Consider the following 20,640-nt stretch of genomic DNA (forward strand, 5'->3'; position numbering starts at 1 on the left):
ATATTTTGAATTTTCTCTCTTGCTCAGCTTTTCCTTCAAGCCAGCTAGAAACAACAGTTCTTAGTGCTCCTTCCCAGTGCTGTAACTCCTCCTTTTTTCTGGTTCCAGCTGCACAAACTCAGATGGAACAGTTTCCTCCTACCAGTGTTTGCTCTACTTCCTTCTCAAAGATGCCACATTGCAACCTGGTGTTTTAACAAACCCTCCCAACTGCAGACAGCACTCCCAGTCTGGTAGCAGTTTTGAGAACTGTCATGTTTCTGGTGTGAAACAAGTCTCACAGAAATACTGCCAAGCAAGGGGAATAATCCTTAATGCAACAGAGCTTGTCCTCCTGGCACAAAGCACCTGATACTAATCCATATCTGATCTAATCTATGTGTTTAAAAGTATCTCAAGCTGCCACTTCCCCTTTATGACAGGTTACACATTCCTCCAGACCTCCGACACACTGTTAAAGGAGCACAAAGGTTGCAACCCAGTTTGATTTAAACTTACCCTTTAGTGACTCCTCAAAAATACAACAGAGAAAGCAAAATCATCATGGAATCAGAGACAACTGAAAGTTAGGAGTTTAAATTGCAGATTTATCCTTTCCAAGAAACAAAATCCCTGTGGGAACAGAGTCAAATTTCTATTTTCTCTTGGGATAAGTAAATTTAAAAATAGTTTCTGACAAGAGGAAACCTACAGAGCTAGTGACTGGCAGATACCCACATTTTGCCTCAGGCACCAGTGCAAAGAAAGCAGAGTGAGAGTGAGAGCAAGCACACGTGGTCAGGGACAGAACTGAAGTACCTGGGCTGTAGAATGACACACGGGCAATTCCCACAGGGAACTGCAGTGTTCCAATGCAAACAATGCCAAAGGCAAAGGATGAGGGGAGAGCTCAGGGCTCACCTATAGAAAGTGTTCCCTGCTTAATCCATGTGGGACTGTGCTCAGCTAAACTCTGTGATATTTTTAACACACACTCCCCCTGCAAAAACTTTGTTGTTTTGACTTCACTGGCTGGAAAAATAGTGTTTTTAAGTTTTCTAGTATATGTGCACTACAAGAAAAGAAAGGTGAAAAAAAATCCCAACTTGCTCTCCAGTGCAGCTAATTTTTGTTTTTTTAACAGGTCTGTTAAGGTAGTAAAAAAGTTTTTTGTAACATTAAATCACTTTTGAGAGAAATGTGTATCCTTTGAGACTCACACAGACACTGTGATGGGCTGCCCTTTTTGTTTGAAGGCGCGCTGCACTCTGGCCAGAAACACTCTCTCATTTGAACTCAGGTTGAAAGCAGTTCAGGAAGGTGCAAGGACCAAGTAAAGGAAGTGAAGCCCCAAATTGTAGTATGGTGGTTAACACAACAAGAGATGAAACAATTAGTTTTGAATTCCTGGGGGGGAAAACACCTTAAAAAGATAGAAGAATACTATATTTTCCAAACTTCAAATTTCCACAGAATGTCATGTATCTGTAGCAAGCAGTTTGAAATGCAGCAACTATTCAAAGCACCAAAACAGAAAAAGGCCTTTCTAAGCAACATTCCTATCCTGTGACAGTCTATTTATTCCATTTATTAGCCAATGTCTTATACTCATTCAAGTACAAGACTGGTGTATTGATTGCATTTATTTTGTAGTGCAGCACTTCTTGTGATGGGATCCCCTTTAGTATAGTAAAGGTGTACCTGGAATAGATGGAACTGTTACTGAAAATCCTTCATAGAAAGACAAAATACATCACACAGTGTAAAACAATTTCTCTTTATTCACAACTTGATCTTGGCCTTCATTTAACAAATAATCTGCTGTGCAAAATAGTTTATAAAATACTAAAAAAAAGAGCTTTTATTGTAAAAAAATAAAGTTTCTAGATATACAGTTACTTTGCTCTATCACAAATATTGCCCAGTATTTAACATTTAAATTCAATATCACAATACTCAGTTCTTGTAACCTGACCACCCTACTGGTAAGAAAGCCACTACTGAAGCTCAGGCTCACTAGGGATTGGTTAAGCATTTTCCTCCTGTCATATCCACACTGTTACACAGCTCTGATGACCCATGCTTGGAGCTGTACCCATATCATGAACTTACACACTGGCCATCCTTTCCTCCATTATTAGGTAAAAAAATTCCAAGTTAAATGGTAAATTTAGTCAGCAGCAAATTTTAGTAAATCGTGGCAGTAACACAGGAGCTACGCAGTGCAGTCACAGAACAACAAAGGTCCCCAACAGTGCATTTAAACTTTGCTGAGAAGCAGTGTAAATAAAGGCATCCTACACGTGGTTCTGGGAATGAGCACTCTGATTCCTGTCAGTGTCCAAGCTACCTGGCCTAAAAACTCTGCACCATGTCAGCATGGAACGCCTCTGAGAAGATTTGGTAGGGTCAGCTGAGCCCTCATTGCTCCAATTCGCTTTCATTTTGCAGGGTCTTCATGGCCAGGCCCCAGAGGGTCATGCTGGAGAAGAAGGGGCCCTCGTTACTCTTGTAGGCGGCGGAGGAGGCCCGGCCGCCCAGGGGCTCGGCGCAGGGCCCGTCCAGCGAGGAGCGGATCAGGGCGACGCCGTCGGGCTGCAGGGGCTCCTCTGCGGCAGACACATCCACCTCGGGGTAAGCGAACGCCGGGGCCGCTGCTGGCGCCTGCTGGGCCTGCGCTTTCAGCGCTTTGGCAGAACCCACGGCGAGTTTCTCCGCGTTTGCCGAGTCGTGCTGCTGGATCATCGACCGCAGCTTACAGTAAGAATCTGCAGAACTGTCGAATTCGGGGGAGCTTCCGGCGGGGTGAATGGGAAATTTAACAGACACCGGTAACAACGTCACAGACATCTCCGGGCCAAAGGAGTCGGAACTCTGGGACTTGTCAAGGTCGGGCGTTTCAATGGCGTGGGCGAACTCCTCGAGGGCGCCGGGCCCCTCCTCAGAGGCCCTGCAGTGCATCTTCCTGTGCCGCCGCAGCACGGCCGAGCGCGTGAAGCACTTGTTGCACGTCTCACACGTGTAGGGCTTCTCCCCCGTGTGCGTCCGCACGTGCCTGCGCAGGTCACCCGAGCCCGCGAAACACTTCCCTGCAAGGGACCGGGGAGAGATTCAGACACTGCTCTCAACACCAGTGGGTAAACATGTTTTAATCTCGGCATTTCTGCTGCTCAGAGAGACCCCGAGATACGTACAAGTCTCTTTTGCCAGCCCGGCAGTCGAAGAATGAGTCAGGATTCTTTTGTTCTCGTTCTCAAGGTTGTTTATTATTTCTTATCTATAACATTCTTTCTCTGGCCTGCTGAGGTCTGCTCAGCAGGTCAGACAGAGGCACACTGACTGCCCCTGGAGGCGGTGTTATCCTTTTATACTAAAAACTATGTGTACATTATTTACAATAACTTCCCAATACCTATCAGCTATGTTAGGCAGTTTGTCTCTACCCTAAACCAGTCCAAAAGTGCCACCATCACAGCAGAAGATGGAGGCCAAGAAGAAGAAGTAGAAAGACTGGACATGCCCAGATTTCTCCATCTTGCCTCCTGAACTCCCATTCTAAAAACCCCAAAATTCTACATTTTCACCCTGTGATAAATTCACTATCATTCTACTTAAACTTTCGTGGCCTTGCAGATCCTCATATAAGGTTGGTAATTTTTTCCATGGGTCAAAGTCAAAGGCACTGGTGTGCTGGGCTCTGTGCCAAGGTCTCCGAGCCCCCTGGCAGGATCTCGAGTCCTCCAGGGCAGTCAGAGGAATTTCCTGGGAATTCCTGGAATTTCTGACATTTTAATTACAGAAACTATCAAGCAATAAGGTATCATATGTCCCACCATTTATCTAGAACAGGTTCAAAAAAGTTTCATCTGTTTTTACAATTCCATTAACTTGTTTCTTCTTCTTGATCTGATTTTCTAACTTGTGTTTCCCAATGAATGGGTTTAGTTTTTGTCTCCAGAGACAGGAATATCCATTAGTACTTGAAAGCTGTGAGCGCTCTCAGTTTGTCTCAATCTTAACAGAGAAAAAAAAAATTAAACTATCCATTTAATTTGTCTGTCTGGAAAAACAATATGCTGATAAGCTTCTAAATATATTCTTCCAGTGAGAGCTGCATCATAGAAAGAAATTATTTGTTGATTACCAAGGAACTACTCTCAAACTGCTGACAAAGTTAGCTTTTTTGTTTACTTTAGGCTAACATTATGCAGCAGCCCTTTTTATATCCTGGCCAGAGAATGTGTGAGAACTGTAATTTTTTATTGCTGTAAATATTAGAACACAGAAAAATATTCAACTGTTTGTCAATCTTCAAAGCTACAGACTCAAATAAGCTCAATCACCATATTGCTAAGAAAAGAGTCAAACTGAACCAAGGCCAAGTGTAGGAGAGCAAGCAGAAGAAGAGAAAATTAATTTCCAGAATTGCCACATGATTCAGGCACCTCACATTCTTTAAAACAGTAGAAGTAAGCTTGTGATTTTTATCTCATTTATTTTGCAAGGACCAACTAAAATGAACCATATTAAATGACTGCCCAATAAAACTGCAGTCTCAATTTTCAGCAGCATACTTTTTCTTTTGCTGCACAGATTTCTTTTCAGAACAGCCATTAAACAGTAATGATAAGATTAAAAATTACTGAAGTAATACATCTGGATGTTTTGCATAGTGTGAATGATTTCTTAATGCTTCATCAGATCCTCTTTGCACAAATCAAAAATATTCAAAAGACTACTACAAGACAAAATTGAAAGAAGCCTGTTTAATGGCAGCAACACAACTGTCTTTTACTTTTGTATCCTGTGTATCTATTTCCTCATTCTGATGCAAGCCCTCCTGATAATATTGGCTTTTTCTTGTGCCTTAAGACAGTGCAAATAAAACAAACTGCAGCTGGATTTGAACACATGAAGCTACCCCTCCTCCAAAGCTGATTCCTCAGAACATGAATAAAATGCTGTCAAAATAACACATAATGGCAAAAAAGAGAAATACTATGTAGGATGCTAAGTAACCTATGAGATCAAGATGTACCTGATCAAAAGCCATTTTCAGACCTCCTGGCAGTACGGCCTGTCTAACAGATTTTGAAAATGGGTGTTCTGAAACACTGACCATGTTTTGATTTTATTCCAGAGGCTGAAGCAAAGTAACAAAAGGTTGTTATTATCAGACTCTGTGTGTGAATGGAGTTAAAATCAAATGGTATGTAATTGGAAAAAAATAAAAGACCCCATCAATAGCTAAGTGATGTCAAACCTAACTTCCCATCAGAAAGGACTACTCTGAAAATAAATCTATTTTTGAAGCAGCTACTCTGAGCATCTCTGTAGTAAACATGTTAGCAAACACACACAATATTGATTCCCCTTACTTCCTTTCTTTAATTTTCAATCGAAATTCTTTTAAAATTATGAGAAATAAAGGAGTTTATTACACCAAATGAAAGACTATGGAGCATGCAAGACAGAAAATTTTGTGACTGACTTTCACAACATGGTATTTCAATTTAAAACAGTTTTGATTAATTGTTATTCTGCTGACAAAGGAACGTTTACTCATCATTTGGAAAGCAAAGACACAACCAAGCAATGCACAGTGATCCCTTACCACAAGCTGAACAGCTGTATGGTCTCTCTCCAGTGTGTCTTATCCTGTGCTTGACCAATTTTCGTTGCATATTAAATGACTTCCCACATTCATCACAGGTGAACACTTTATCTGCTGTATGGGTCTTTTTATGCTCCTTTAAATTACTGAAGTTACTGAAACCTAGAAAAATATGACAGACTCTGAGATTAAAATGATTCCTCACTTTTCAGTCAAAAAGCCTGAGACAAACTTTGGTTCTTACACACCTCTGCCACAGATGTCACACAGGTGAGGTTTTTCTCCAGAATGAATAATTATATGACGCTGAACATCACCAGAAGCAGCAAATCTGTAATGCAATGCAGAAACCCAATTAGTGCCTTTATAAAGCTCTTACTTCCCTAAACTATCATATGGAAATTGGCTTGAATGAATGCCTGATGTTCTGAACAAAGCCTAAGACCTAAAACACGGATAAACTGATGCAATTAAGCATAATTTAAACTGACAATGTCCAATTAAATTTATGCTAGGAAAAAACCTCCAAAAACCATTTTTACCATTAATGTTAGTAATTCATTCTCCATTTTATGCTATTCCTGCATTAGTGTATTTTCTGTCACCTGTCAGCTAACAGAATCATTTATTGCTTTGCTTAAATTTGTCAAATTTCCCATACTTCAAAATTCCATAAAATGTAAAAAAAAAAAGTATCACCAAATAATGACAAAAATGTGAGGGAAAGGTACAAATCCACATGATTTATTGTGACTCACACTGTTCAAAATGCACACAAAAATACACAACACAATACATATAACACAACAAAATACACTCTGTGCTATTCTTATTTACATACAAATATACAAAAAATTGAGATCACAAGCTCTGGTGACACGATTATTTTGCAAGTCAATTGCAAACATTTATGTATTTTAATCCCATCAGGGCATGTTTAAACCCAGCATCTTCTAAACAAAATTGAGCAGCATGCTGCCTTAGCTCTTGCCTCGTAATTTATCATGAAGATTAGCAGAAAACACAAACAAATTTTTTCATGTTAACTTTACTAAGATAAACAATCCTACTCACCTTTTCCCACAGATTTCACAAATGTAGGGCTTCTCACCAGAATGTCGACGTAAATGCGTCTGGAGATTACCTGCCTGAAGGGAGAGCAATTTAATCATTTAAATTCAGCTTGCCTGTTGCTGTATATAGATAAAAAACCCCAGTGATGGGAACTATGAGACTGGCTTTTTATTCCTACTTCTAAGGCAGTGATGACTACAAAGCATGTATGAACTCAAGCACTCTTATGTAGTAAAGACAGACTACCATGTACTTCAACATCAAATTGTTTACGTATGCAATTATCCATTGACAAGAAGAGAAATAGGGAAAAAAATGAAAACAAGAAGACTGAAATCAAATGCTAAAAGAAAGACCTACAATTGAAAGCAGATCCAATTATAAATGAAACTTACACTATCTAGAATGCAGTGAAAAAGAAAACTTACTAACTTACTAGCAATATAGTTCATGTCAATCTCACTTTCCCTGTCCTACAAATAAAATATTGTTACACAAAGATGTCTGAATTCACCTACCAGGTGATTAAAAAGAAAAGAATAGGGTGAGCATTTTCCTATCCATAAAATACTCAGATTCTCCAAACCTGAAATTATTCACTCATACCAAAATAAAACAGAATAGGAAGTACAGAAAAGAACAAATGGGACTACTGCTAACAATTGTATTACATATCTTTCCTCTCTCAATCCTCTAAAAATCATGCTAGTTGCTAGTCTAGCCAGCAAACCAAACATTGACTAGATAAAATCTTCTTACTGAGTCCAACATTTTTTGAAATATTTTAAAGCCACTAGTCCTTGTGAATGGCTACTCCACTGAGGCCAGTTCTCAAACCACAAGACACACCTTCTAGAAGAGCTGCAGATGTTCCATACATGGTGCACACTTCCACAGTTTTTAAACCTTTTTGATTGATAATTGCCTGGGTTTTATTTATCTAAGGAAACATCAAGTCCTTTACATTGGGAAAGAAAATTTGGGATGCAAAGATTATCATGTCCTCATCAGTCACAGTAAGATAACAAAAGTAAGACCCAGACAAATTCCTTCTGATTCATTTAGATAATAAATTACCTTCTATGATCTATCACTGTAATCAGACCTTATACTATCCCAGAACTCAAGTACTGCAGACACACACACAGAGGACAGTATTGAATGGATCAATGTGGGAACCCTGGTACATTTTTTCAGACAACAGTGTGGCTGAACAACTCTTTTCTAAGGCCAAAGTTTCTAATACTGAAATCTACTCATAGAGAGGCATTAAGTACTTATTTCTGGGGAAGAAGAAGAGGAATCATGGAATAAGTTTTGCTTTTCAAAGACAAGGGATTTTATGTCACAGTGCATTTTAGAAAAACATACAGAAAAAAAGACAGAACTTTTACTTCTATCCATGTCACAAACAAACCCTATCATGGGGATTTGAAAGTTATTCCAGATAAAGACAAAGGGTGAATTTGAAGTGCGACAACTATTTCCCACAAAGGCATATTAAGCAGGAATAAAATCATTTTACAGAACGCAGCAAGTAGATCCATTTCTTTATTACAAGCATATGTCCTTTCCTGCTAATGAGGGCAAAGCTTGTTACTATCTGTTGCTAAGACAAAAAACAGTAAAAACATCAATAGCTTGTATTCTTTCTTAGGCTTTAAAGCTGGCACACAACCTTGGTTAAAGCATCACATGCCATCCCAATGGAAAAAAAACAAACTAAGGGGACTTCTGCTTGCATTTCAGTGCAAGAAAAAAAATGCTCAGAAGAATCCTCTAAATGGTTGCAGAGACCTCCTCCCAAATTTGGAGACCAGAGAGATACACCATAGTTAGTCCTTTTGTAAATGTCAAACTTTCAAAGTGAAGCACCTTATGCATATGGGCCCCAAAAGAATCTCTGCAGGAGGAGGTGAAACACAGCATCCTGGACCACCAGGCAAAGAGGGGTCACATCACAACAAGCTGTGTACAAGCAATAAGGGAAGATGAGGGCTTGGAAGTAAAAAAGGAAAGTTTTCTACAAGAAAAACCCAAAGAATTTTATGGCTGTTTGTTCCCAACTATGAGTTCCCACATCAATTTCCCCTACTTCTTTCATTTTCTGCTCCACAATCCAACACACAGCCCATCAGCTACATTCAGCAGGAGCAGACATCCCACCAGGCCCAACAGCTGCACTGTCTCAAAAGCACAGAAGAAGAAGGTTTAAATAAGAAAAGTGTTTCTATTTCTGTGCCTGCAGACAGAGAAGATAAAGGACAAGATGGGAGATGGTATTTTAAGCAAAAAGTAGACAATAATTATCCTTGCATCTTACTTTCTGGTGAGTGGAATCTTATTTGCAGGACTCAAAAGCAAGTACCTCAGCAATGTGCAAGACCCCTTTATGAGCAGAGAAAGAACTGCAGCACAGAGGCTGAATGCTCTGGCTCTATGCTGGATGTGTAGGGATTACCATGCATCTGCCTGCCCTTTCAGGCAAGTCAAGTCACAGGGAGGGAAGGGAAGATGTTTGGGAGGGTTTAATTAAAAGGCAGAAATTTTCAGCTTTGTCAGAGGTTTTGTTTGTTTCTGTAATTAAAGAGGAGCAAAGCATATTGCATGAGGAATCTGTCAGGCCTGTCAAACACTGTGTGACACTTTCCCCCTCTTCCCCCACTGTAGCAGTACAAAATACCACTCTATTTGCCAAAAGTACTTTTAATGGAATTTGAAATAGCCATGTTTTTCTTTTAATAACTGGAAGTTCAGCCATCAAAATGAATGAAAATGCTGCTCTTTGCCTAAAAAAAACATGCCAAATTTTGCTGAAAATTGCCCAATAAGCATGATGAAACAGTATTGTTCACTGGATGCAGTCTTATATTCATATTTGGCAAGAAGGTGGAGGACACAAAGGCATCAGATTCATGGTGGGCTGTGAAACTGAAGCAAGAGCAGCACAACCAGTGGTGTGTGGGTAGGCTAAAAGCACATAGCTCTAATTCTTAAACCAGGACCCATAAGAAATGCCAAAGCTATTCAACAGTAATTATGTAATCTTAGTATAAAAATATGCACCTGTTTATTGTCTGCTGTTCTTACATGTGCACCTCTCAACCACAAAATCAGAAAGGAGATAGACATTTTGGAAATGTGAAACAACTAGGCACCAAATTTGTAGAAATACAAATTAAGTATTGTACCCAGAAGAGGAAGTAAACACTGGAGGGCAAAGAAAGCAGCTAAAGCTCAGGCCCTGTATGTAAGTATGGAATTTCACAAGAAGTTTTATTTGAATCATAGCTGAGCTTTGTCACTTCCAACAGGTGGTGTTCTCACTGAAAGAAACTGAGCCCACTTATATGGATACAAATTCTTTTTATCTGACTCAAATCTACTTAACAATTTATGCCATTTAGGAAGATGAAACTGTATTGTGAATACAACATTACATAAAACTTGAATCTGCACTTTTTTCAGACACTGTAAAAATGCTATTCACAACATACCTTTAAGCATAAAGCAAAAGAACAGTTTGGAAATTAATGTTCTTTGAATTTCAAATATAGCTGTGGCTCTGTATACTTAAACATTCATTTGAATGTAAACTACATAACACATCTACTGAGAGCAGACAGAATCAAAGACATCTAAAACATTCAACATGTTGTTTTCATATAAGACATTTTAATAATTTATCCCTAGTGAATTGTGTCTTTGAACAAAAAAAATCTAATCTAATCTTAAACCCAAGATTTTTAGAATCAACACAGAGATGCATTTCAAGTGTAAGTACCATAATATATAAAATATTCCCACCTGTGAGAAGTGTTTCCCACAAATGTTACATTCAAAAGGTTTCTCACCTAAAAGAAGAAACATAGTAATAATTCTAATAGTTGCAGTAGAACAGAAATGTTTAAAATTCTAATTCTAATAGTTGCAGTAGAACAGAAATGTTTAAAATTCTAATAGTTGCAGTAGAACAGAAATGTTTAAAATTGGCACACTTCCTTTTAAAACATGTAATGTAAGAGTAAAAAATATCCCCAAAAGGATACTTACCCATCTATTTAAGGGGAAATTCAAGAGGGAAATACAGCTTTTACCACTGAGTTTGTAAGGCAGACTTGCTCAGAATTTCTTTCAAAACAAGTAGAAGAGTTTTGATATGAATGGGTGCAGATTTTAATCTTTTTAAAGTACTTTTGATTCTAAATGAAAGCAGTATCATAACCAGGAAGAACAGAATAGATGACAAGGCCCAGCAACAACAGTGATGGGAAGGGCATCTGTTCTTTCACTTGCACAGAGACACATTCTTAAAAATGAGGAGGAATGAAGGGAAGCTAATTTGGAAGAATTGTGTTTTCTGATTTTAATGTCTACCATATCTCTCTGCTCAGCACATAGCCATTCATTTCCAAAAAATATATATTTGCCTTCAAATCTCATCCTCTATAGAAGTACCTGAAGATTACCCAAGTATATTGCTCCAAAATTCTGAAATTGTACATGTAAAACTGTTATCCTTGAATCTCTAAAAACAGATTAGCAACTTTAGTTAAAACTGAAGCAACCCACTTTAACTTTTCAAAATAACTTGACTCTCAATCTAGAATGTGACTGTACAACACTTCAACTCTCTCATTGTTAATTTAAGACAAGTATGTTTTTGTAATAACTTTTTCTCCTCTATAGTATTTCATATAGGTGTTTTTCAATTCCCCCTGCTTAGTTCCTGGTTTCCTAGTTTTTACAGTGTTGATAAAATTTTAGAATTTTGAAAACAAAAATGATGCTCAAATACCATTCATTCAATGGCAGTCACACTTATCATCTTTCCTGAGTCTAACTGCACATTTAAAAGACATTTATAATCTGTTCCACATGTGCAGGGCAACAAAACTAGTGTAAATTCATGTGATTTTGAAAACAGACTATTTCCAAAGGGAAAAAAGAGATCTTAAACTGTGTTTCATCTTAATCATGATTAAGAAATCTGTATAAAGATTTTTATTTACTTCCTTAATTTTAATTTTTCTGACTTTACAGAACACCTCTTGGCTTCTCTTCCATTAAGTACTCTCTATATCAGTGTTTCTCCTCCATCCTTGGAAATGTTACAAGCAATATCTACTATATCCAGGTGTGGGAATTCCATTTTCCTTTCTTCCTGCCAAATACAGATGAAGTTCTTCAAACATATTTTAGGATCAAGGACTAAATGCAATTCTCTTTATATTTAAAGCACAGAGTAAACATACAGTTATGTTGCTTCACAGATTGCAACCTTGCAGTTAGTCTGACAGCTTGAGGCTTTATCTATTTTGTCTCCTTAATGAAGAATGGAAATCTTGCAGTTTTAAGAAAGGTTTCCATCAATTAAAGATAAAAATTATGAAATCAGTAAATCAACTATAAAGTCACTGAACTCTAAAGAGCCCTGAGGCTTGATTTCATTACAGCTTTAAACTTGCATAACGCTAAAAATTCTGATACTGACAACACAAATGTAAATGAAACCAACAGGGAGCCAGGTCTGTAGCAACTGTGAAGGATTCTAAAAGCCATAAAAGGATCAAGATAATATGAAATGGAAGATAGCAAACAGTAAGCAATTTTTGCAGAAATTACCCATACAAAAAAAAAGTTACTGGAGACCAAAAGAATAGTATCTGAACAAGAATCCACTCTGAAATGACTAGAGGGAGAGGGAAGGAATTGGAGGCTGAAATTTCTCCAAACAATTATTGCAGGCTGCATGCAGCCTCATTCTAACTGTACTGATGTACAAAGAATTTGAGGTTTTTTTCTCCCAAGATAAAGATAAAACACAGAGTGATTTTGGAAAAGAAACATCAAATGACTTTTTGGAGAACAATTTTGTGCTTGCATAGAATTCCAAAACACTGGGCTTATCAAGTGATGTATTGCTCAGAGGCAATTAGCCTCACTGTACCTGAGGGTGGATTAGTAAGAGTGCAGCTAATAAGCTGAAGATTATTCTTCTCTGCCTATCACTGGTGAGACTGTATCTGGAGCCTTCAGAAAAGAAGGCACACAGGAAATCTTACTGCTGAGTACAGGCTTGGGAAGGCAGATGAAAGTAGGTTGTTCCTGGTACACAGTTTTAGGAAAGAGATGCAAGCTTGATCATGACAAATTCCAATTAGATATATGAAAATAATCTTTTACTCCACAAGGGTGGTCAGATACTGGGAGTGATTGTCTAGAGAGCTTGTGGAAACTCTGTCTCTGGAGATGTCCAAAATTTTCACTACACAAGGTCATGAGCAAAACAAGCCAATCTAATTTGTCGTGCCTTGAGCAGGAAACTGGAGCAGATTACCTCACGAGATCCATGCCAATCTAAATTAGTCTATGATTCTACAACTGTCAATAAATTCCAAACCAAAAACCTCTTCTGAGAACACCAGGATTGTATCCTTCTTGTTCAACACCCTGAAAGATGATAAAGTACAAAATAGAGGGATACATGGCTGGATCAACAGCACTAGAGAAAAACTGGGGAAAAGTAGTGCCTGAATACAATTTAGACAGTGCTTAATCCAGGGGACTTTACTTTTGAACCTGCCTTGTGCTTTCTACCTTCTGTTGCATCCTTTCTTGTTCAACATTCTGCAAGAAGAGGAGAAGATAAAGTACCCAACAAAGCAGTGATCAAAGCAGTGTTGTGTCAGCTCCAGAGGAGAAAGGCAGGAAGGCAGAAGTGGAGTTCCTGATGAGATCACAAAGGTGAGGAGCTGTACTCACTAAGGCAAGGAATGCTGGAAGTTGCTCAAGCAAAACCCAGAATTAAAAGGTTGAGGATCAACAATGTATTATATTACATGACAGTGCTACTCTGTTCCTGCGGCATTCCATCCTGCCAAGAGTTCTTTCCATTGGCCTGAGTTTGTTTTGGGTTGCTCTTTTGAGATGTTCCCTGAAAATACATAAAATACCCCAACAAAACCACTGGATGTTCCTGGACAGGTATGGACTATATAAAAGAGATAACTTGCTTCCTTTTTTCCAGACAAGTCAATATAATAATAAAGAACAAATTATAACATTCAGTCAAGATCAACCAAAGTCAGTGTAGTAAGCTCTGTTTAGAGATTCCTTTAAATGTCCATGATAATAATACAAATCAAACAGTCAGACATGCCAGTACAATGACTGTAGAACACACTTTGGTTGCCTTCACCTAGAAAGCTCATCACTCCCCCCATGCTAACCTGTAAATTCTTTAGTAGTTCCTAGTGTTCAGGGAGAATTTTACATGTGCTTTTTCTTGACAACCAGACCACCATAGCACTTGTGTTGAAAGAATTGTCATTTTTGAGTTAAAAACAGGTTTGCCACTGTGACATGTCCATTTCAGCTTCCTCCATCTCTTCAGCAAAGCTGTATTGGAAGGGCTTTCAGTGAGCCCTGTAAGACTTAAATGCCTGCTAACCCTTTTGCTCAGCTCTAGAAAATTAATGTTTTTAAATAAAATTGATAGCTAGCAATCTGCTATGCCTTCTGAAGTGCTTTTAGCATACACTTATATTACTTAACTACCAGTGTACCTAACAGTAACAAACAGATATGCCCTGTACCTTCTGCTACAGGTCTTCCCAATATCAACATCCTGCCCACCATCCACTGCAATTTCTCAAACACTCTTTCTGTACTACTTGGGTATTTAAAAAAAAAATTGACATGAATAACAGGGAAATTACAAGGAATAATTCCCCAAAATAACAGGGAAGGAAATGGGCCTTTCTAGTCATATCCTTGCTTCAGTCTTTCCATCCTTTAATGTGCTTGTTATTTGCTAAACTTAGGCTCTTACACTTTTGTCATCTTAGCACATCCATAGAAGAATGCTAATGCTTTATTAACTAGCATTCGAGTCTGGAATTTTTGAAAACTACTGGAAGAAGATGGTGTGTGAAACGCAGCTGAGAATTCCTGAATCCTAGGGTCTCTCTAGCATAAACTGACATGTTACTTACTGCAGTGAGCTGGGGCTTTTCTAGATGCTCTGGTCATCTATCTGATCATCTGTTTTCCTGAAAATCTAGGATATTAAAATAGACCTGATGATACCAGATCAAACCAGATAGTAAGATTCAAAAAAATACAAGGCAAAAAAAGGATCTAGGTAAGAGACATCTGCAACTCTTTCACAGGAGAACAAATTTAAAAAAAAGTATTAGCAACATGAACATACAGAAGCAGTTAAAGCTAACAATTGAAAACTTCAGGAAGGTAATGCAAAATGTTCATATTTTCAGGTTCTGGGAAGATTTTTCCATTAATAAAATAGAAAAAGAATTTTTTTAATTCTAAGGATCAGTTGACAAAATAAATTAATGTCTGCTAAGAAAGTTTCATATTTAGTGTCAAAAGTACCAATACATGATCATTTCCAAAATGATGTTTATTTGACAAGATTGAGAGAGATGTATTTGTATATTTAATACAGGGAAAAAGAAAAGCAAAAAATATTCAACAGCTTAACCAGGAGTAATACCATCTCAAGGAGGTTGAATCAATGGTGTTACCTGACTAACCAAGGTAATTTTAAAAACTCTTCTAAAGAAGCATATCTAATAATAGGACATCCTCATTAAATTCAACAGACAAATTAAATAATTTGCAGTTAAACCAGGGCTTGTTTTTCACTAGAATAAAAAGATACTCAGAAATAAATCTATGTTAGGTTTAAAAATATTACCTGTGAGTTTTTAAAACAAAGTACATTAATTCAAAATTCCCATTTACTCTGCAGCCTGCAAGAGCTTTACTCTCTAGGTAAACACAATTAAAGTTGTTATAAGTCATATTTCTACAGGCTAAAAAAAATGACTACCAAGCCCCAATCACTTGTATCTTATAATGAATATATGACCAGAGAACAGATGTATTCTAGTATACTTATAGTACCATTTATTTTGTTGTCATCTGGCTCAAACATCTGGGCCACCTGATGTTTGACTGAACTGACTAGAAATGACTCCTCTAAATGCAGGACAAAACCAAAATTTTAATTGAAATTTCATTTTCATCAAATTCACATGATGTTCTTTGAAAAAGCACCCAAAGCCCCAAATACATAGAAATCTTTTCTACAACTCCCAGCAAAACTCGGTATTACAATTCTTTATTTCTGTAGGATTATCCATTAAAAAAAAAAAACAACAGAACAAATAACAGCCTTTTGAAAGTAGACCCTTAATCAGCATCTCTAAATCAAGAGACACCGCAAGATATTCTGTGTAACTGAAATATTTGGTCTGCAGACCAAGTAACTGATAACTGTACCTGTATGAGACCTTTTATGTAGCTCCAAATTGCTTGGATGTTTGAAAGCCTTCCCACATAACTCACAAGTATATTGTTTCTGTGACTGAAGAGTCTGAGATTGTCCTTCTTGTTCCAAAGGACCTTGAGATCTTTCCACATCAACAGTTTGTTCAAAATTCTCTGAATTCACTAAATCTTCAGCTTCTTTTTCATCAGTAACTCTAACATCTGTTGTGTCTGTGGTACTTTCATTTACAGGTTCAATTACTTCTGTTATTCTACTGTCATCTCTTTGGGGCTGCTCAGGGGGCTGCTCTGCTGATTTCTGAGACCTTAGGAAATTTAACTTTTTGAGGTGTACTGCCTTTTTCAGCCGCATCTGTCTGGTGGGCTGCACAATTGTGCTCTCCGCATTTTGGTCTGGAGCAGCTTCACTTGCAGACTGAACCAGGAAGTTTGATGGTAAATGCTCAGAGGTTTCCAGAATACACTCAGAGTGATTGACAGTGCAAGAATTACTCTCCACGGTGTTTATTTCCGTGGATGTGCTGTAAGAAAAGGATGGTTCTGCTCCTCTCTCGTGATCAGAGCAAGCGTTTTGTTTGTAGAACTGTTTGCTGTAAAAGTTGCGCAGTTTATAGTAGTAATTTGGTTGTTTAAATGGGAGCTCTGTGCAGTTGCCATCTAAGGAATCTTGTGGTGGTTTCTGTCCATCACCTGATGGGGTGTGCAGATTAACAGACTGTGAGTGGTGCTCAGCCAAGCCTTTGTTAGTTTGTCTGTCAGCCGAGCACTCAGGCAATAGGTTTGTCCCATAGCCATCACCAGCACAGCCAGTATCTGTACCCAAAGTGTTCTGCAGAGAAAATACACTATTACATGGCATGCTGGCTGCCTGCTCCACAGCTGTGGAAGACTTTAAAAAGGTGTGGCAAATGTTCAGCACATTTTGCACTTGGAGGCACTGTGCAATGTCCAGCATAGCTTGTACATTGTCCTGACTAAGATCCAGGTGGGAGGTGTACATGAAGTCCAGGATCTGACCTATGCCACCTACATTTTTGATGTCCAAGTGAAACACATCATTCTTCTGGCCTGAAGAATTCTGGAAAAGGGTCCTGATGAAATAAGGCAAATATTTAAATACAAGCACAAATAATTCACAAACACTTCAATAAGAAAAACATACATACATCTCAATAGGTTGCTTGGTATGAAACAAGTTTGTACTCTAATAATTGCTGTGTTTTTGATGATTAATTTCTCAAAACTGCTCAATTACTTGTCTTATATATTAGTCTTACATTAGTGCACTTGAAGTACAAACCAAAGTAAACAATCCTTTATCTAACTTTAATTCTGTATTTTTTAATGTTTTCAAGTAACACCCTGTGCTTGTGTATTTTTATCCACCATTCTTCACATATTAGGTGCAGTGGTGTATTTATGGACAATCTGCAGAACTGATTGACTCAGAATGGTTTTCCTCCTTTCATCATGGCAGATCAAACAGGACATAAATTTTCTAGCAATATGAAGAAGATAAATCTCAAAGTCAGTTAAACTCTTCTCCTCTGGCAACTGAGTGTGTCCACTGAACACCATCTGTAAGCCTATCAAAGGTCTTACCACTAGTTCTTTCTCCACAAATACACAAGAGGATGGCAATATTAAACAAGAAGATGGCATTATTTTAAATTTATTTTCTCCTATCAAGAAAAGGTACTTTTTTAACTGGTACTGGATAAGAACGAAGAAAAAGGATAATGAAGAGGACAGGTACATAATCCTAAAACAGCAGTGCAACCAATACTCACTGAATTGTCACTGAATCCCAAAAGTTCTTACTGTTCTTACTGTCTCAGCATCAGAGACTGTAGTTCCTCAGATGTACAAGCAGTCCCAGCTTAAGTGGGTTCATACTCTCTCTCAGTCAAAAACTTTACACCCATTAAAATCCTGATACTCCCACAGTAAATAAATGGGGTCAGGTCACTCATATGTAGTTACTTTCCTACACTAAAAAATGCCCCAAACATTGTGGTTCCTCTTTGTTGGCTAAATGTCAAATTTGGGTTTGTTTAAAGGTAGGCATGACATCAATGACCTCTAAATCTTAAGAAAATGTGGGTCTATGCTGAAACTTTAGAAATGCAGGGAATACTCTGAAGCCAGTGCCCACATCCTAATTCCTTCATAAATCTAGACCGTCCTATCTAAACTAAAACCAGAACTATAATGACAGATCTGGGCTGAGAGCCTAAATTAATTAGCCACTTGTATCCTATTGAATTTTAATAGGAGTTGAGATCTTAGTTCTTTTTAACTACTTTAAAAATTTGGTCTTTGAGCATAATTGCACTTCATCAGCAGTACAGCACTACAGGAGAAAAACGAACCACTTATCTTTTTTTCTCTGGTCATAACATAAAAGTAGGTTTCTTACAAATGAATTAGCTGTCAAGTATAAAACACTAAGCTGGGAGATCCAGCACCCTCCAAAATTTGGAGGCACAATTGAGGGCAGTACAGAAGGGTAAGAAAAGCAGTGATGTGGTGCAATGGGCCACCCGTATACTTTAAAACACAGCTGCTGTCCCTGAGAATCTGAGTAAGAAGAGATTCAATAATAACTTATATAGTCACATTTTATTTAGACTATGATTGATGAAACAAGTCCCATTATTTCGAAATGGATAACATTTTATCAATTATATCCCTTATCTGGCTCTGTTCACATAGTCTACTATGTTCCTTGTAAGGAGTTATCTTTTTCTGGTGAAATACTGAATGCAGGTCCATGCCAGAATCTATTATATGAAGCACTATAGGCAAGTAAATCAAGAAAATGTCAAAATGAAAAAGCATACTGTGAATACTCGGCACAGCTTTACCTCCAAACAATTTCCCTTTACTCCTTATACTCCCAAGAGTTCCTGTGACCAACAGAAAAAAACACTCTTCTCAGAGAAAACCTCAGCCAACAGCATTGAGTTAACTTTTTAAAGAGAAGAATTTTCTATCACATACCTGAAGTACTGACTGAAAGCAGCTAACACATTTTTGTGTGCTTTGAAGCAGACACCCTTCACCACCAGCATGCAGTCACAGAGAAGCCCCTGGATGCGCTGTTCATGTAGCTGCTGGAGGAGATGACAGCTATGGCTAGCAACAGTGTCCATGCTAGAAAACCACTTAAATTACCTATAATGAAATAAAATGCTAAGGTGAATATTAAATTGCAAAATTAATTTAAAATATTAAGAACATTCTTACAATTTATTTTAACTTTCAAAAGAAACAGACTTCAAGTTACATGTGCAATTTGGTCACTAATGACATTTTTCTGGTTAAAGATGAGTCCCAGTATGGCTCACCAACAGATACACAGCAATGCACATGAAATACCGATTTTAACAGAGCTTTGCTTACAACAAAGAGCATCTGCAAAAACCTAATGGTGCTGCCAATAAACTGGACTCCATAACCACAAAAAAATGCACCCCAATTTAGACAACTTCAACAATAATTAGATTCTAATGCAAAAACACATTCCATGTACAAAATCAATAGCTTTTGTAGAAGAAAACCTCAGTTTCTTCATCCTCTAAACACAGAAGGGAGAACATAGTACTAATATTATTTCTGGCATTTGTTGCTGTTCTAGCTACATACATTTCCACCATGGATCTGATTAATTAGACATATTAGCATAGTATTGTTTTTAATACAATGCAATATCTAATGGAAAAAATCTCCTCTAAACAGGTTGAAAAGACAAGTCACATTCCAACACAACACATTTACATTGAATTCTAGATTTCCTTTTTTTTTTCCCCCTAACAAGGATGTAATACTTCCCCTGTGCGCTTGTACATATAACAATTCCAACTAGTAGGACAATCTCAATTTCCAGTCTTCTAACTAGGAACGAAGGAGGAAAACCTTCCTGTTCTAAGGAATGAAGCAGAAAAAACACCTTTTGTTAAGCATAACTAGATAGCAGTCGCCCCATTCTCAAATCTCATGAACGATAAGGATTCCACATTCATTTATCCTGGTTTGCTCTGTGATTCCCTGTCTCTGGCTGTATTACATGGGGGAGGCTATTATACTGTGCTTTTTCTCTATGAATTCTTATCATACTTTGACCAGGCTTTAAAATAAAGAAACCACATCAATTTGCTTTCCCTGTGAACATCTCCCACCAGGGCATCCTGCAATTACTTTGACAGTGAAGTGCCTCTCATCCATCAGGTGCGTGTCTCCCCACAGGGCCGGCGGGCACGGGGAGCCGCTCCCGAGCAGGAACCGCTCCGGCGCAGCCGCTATTTACGGCAAGTTCGCCTCAGCCTCGCCCAGGTGGAGCCCAGGCTCGAGGTGCCGCAGGGAGGAGAGGACGCAGGGAGGGTTTGCCTCACTGCGGGCCGGCTCTGCCCGGGGACAGCGCGGGCGAGCGGCCGGTGGCGGGCTCGGGGACGGGGCTGTGGCGGGAGAAGCCCACGGACACAGCCCCGGGAGAGGGAAAACGCGGCGCGGCACGGGCGCTAGAGCGGCCCAAGGGCAGGAGCCCAGCCGGCCCGGCCCTGCCCAGCCCAGCCCAGCCCAGCGCTTACCGGCTCCGGCCACCTCCCAGCTCCATCCCCGCCAGCGGCCGCTTCCGCCGCCGCTCCCTCCCCTTC

At 38.6% G+C, this 20,640-nt stretch overlaps 1 protein-coding gene across 2 annotated transcripts; it reads right to left on the reverse strand.

The window, feature by feature from the left end:
• Positions 1 to 1,906: 1,906 nt before the first annotated feature.
• ZBTB49 (zinc finger and BTB domain containing 49) lies at positions 1,907 to 20,640 on the reverse strand. Of its 2 annotated transcripts, none has more exons than XM_084204578.1 (8): positions 20,575 to 20,640; positions 18,989 to 19,162; positions 15,977 to 17,076; positions 10,475 to 10,521; positions 6,668 to 6,741; positions 5,842 to 5,924; positions 5,594 to 5,755; positions 1,907 to 3,068 (listed from the first exon to the last, which is right to left on the reverse strand). In XM_084204578.1, exons 2-8 carry the CDS (start codon positions 19,138 to 19,140, stop codon positions 2,401 to 2,403), a joined length of 2,286 nt encoding a protein of 761 aa, XP_084060704.1. In that variant the 5' UTR covers positions 19,141 to 19,162; positions 20,575 to 20,640; the 3' UTR covers positions 1,907 to 2,400. The 2 variants fall into 2 exon arrangements, with proteins under 2 accessions (XP_084060704.1, XP_084060705.1); XM_084204579.1 differs by lacking the exon at positions 20,575 to 20,640 and adding an exon at positions 20,186 to 20,310.

Source organism: Fringilla coelebs (assembly GCF_963513975.1).
Source record: "Fringilla coelebs genome assembly, chromosome: 4".
Classification (NCBI taxonomy): Eukaryota; Metazoa; Chordata; class Aves; order Passeriformes; family Fringillidae; genus Fringilla; species Fringilla coelebs.

Coding starts and splice junctions, on each gene's coding strand:
- ZBTB49 (XM_084204578.1), bottom strand. CDS start 19,140: ATGGACACTGTTGCTAGCCATAGCTGTCATCTCCTCCAGCAGCTACAT. Junction 17,077..18,988: donor GCTTTCAGTCAGTACTTCAG/GTATGTGATAGA, acceptor TTATTTCATCAG/GACCCTTTTCCAGAATTCTT. Junction 6,742..10,474: donor GTGGGAAACACTTCTCACAG/GTGGGAATATTT, acceptor CTCTCCCTTCAG/GCAGGTAATCTCCAGACGCA.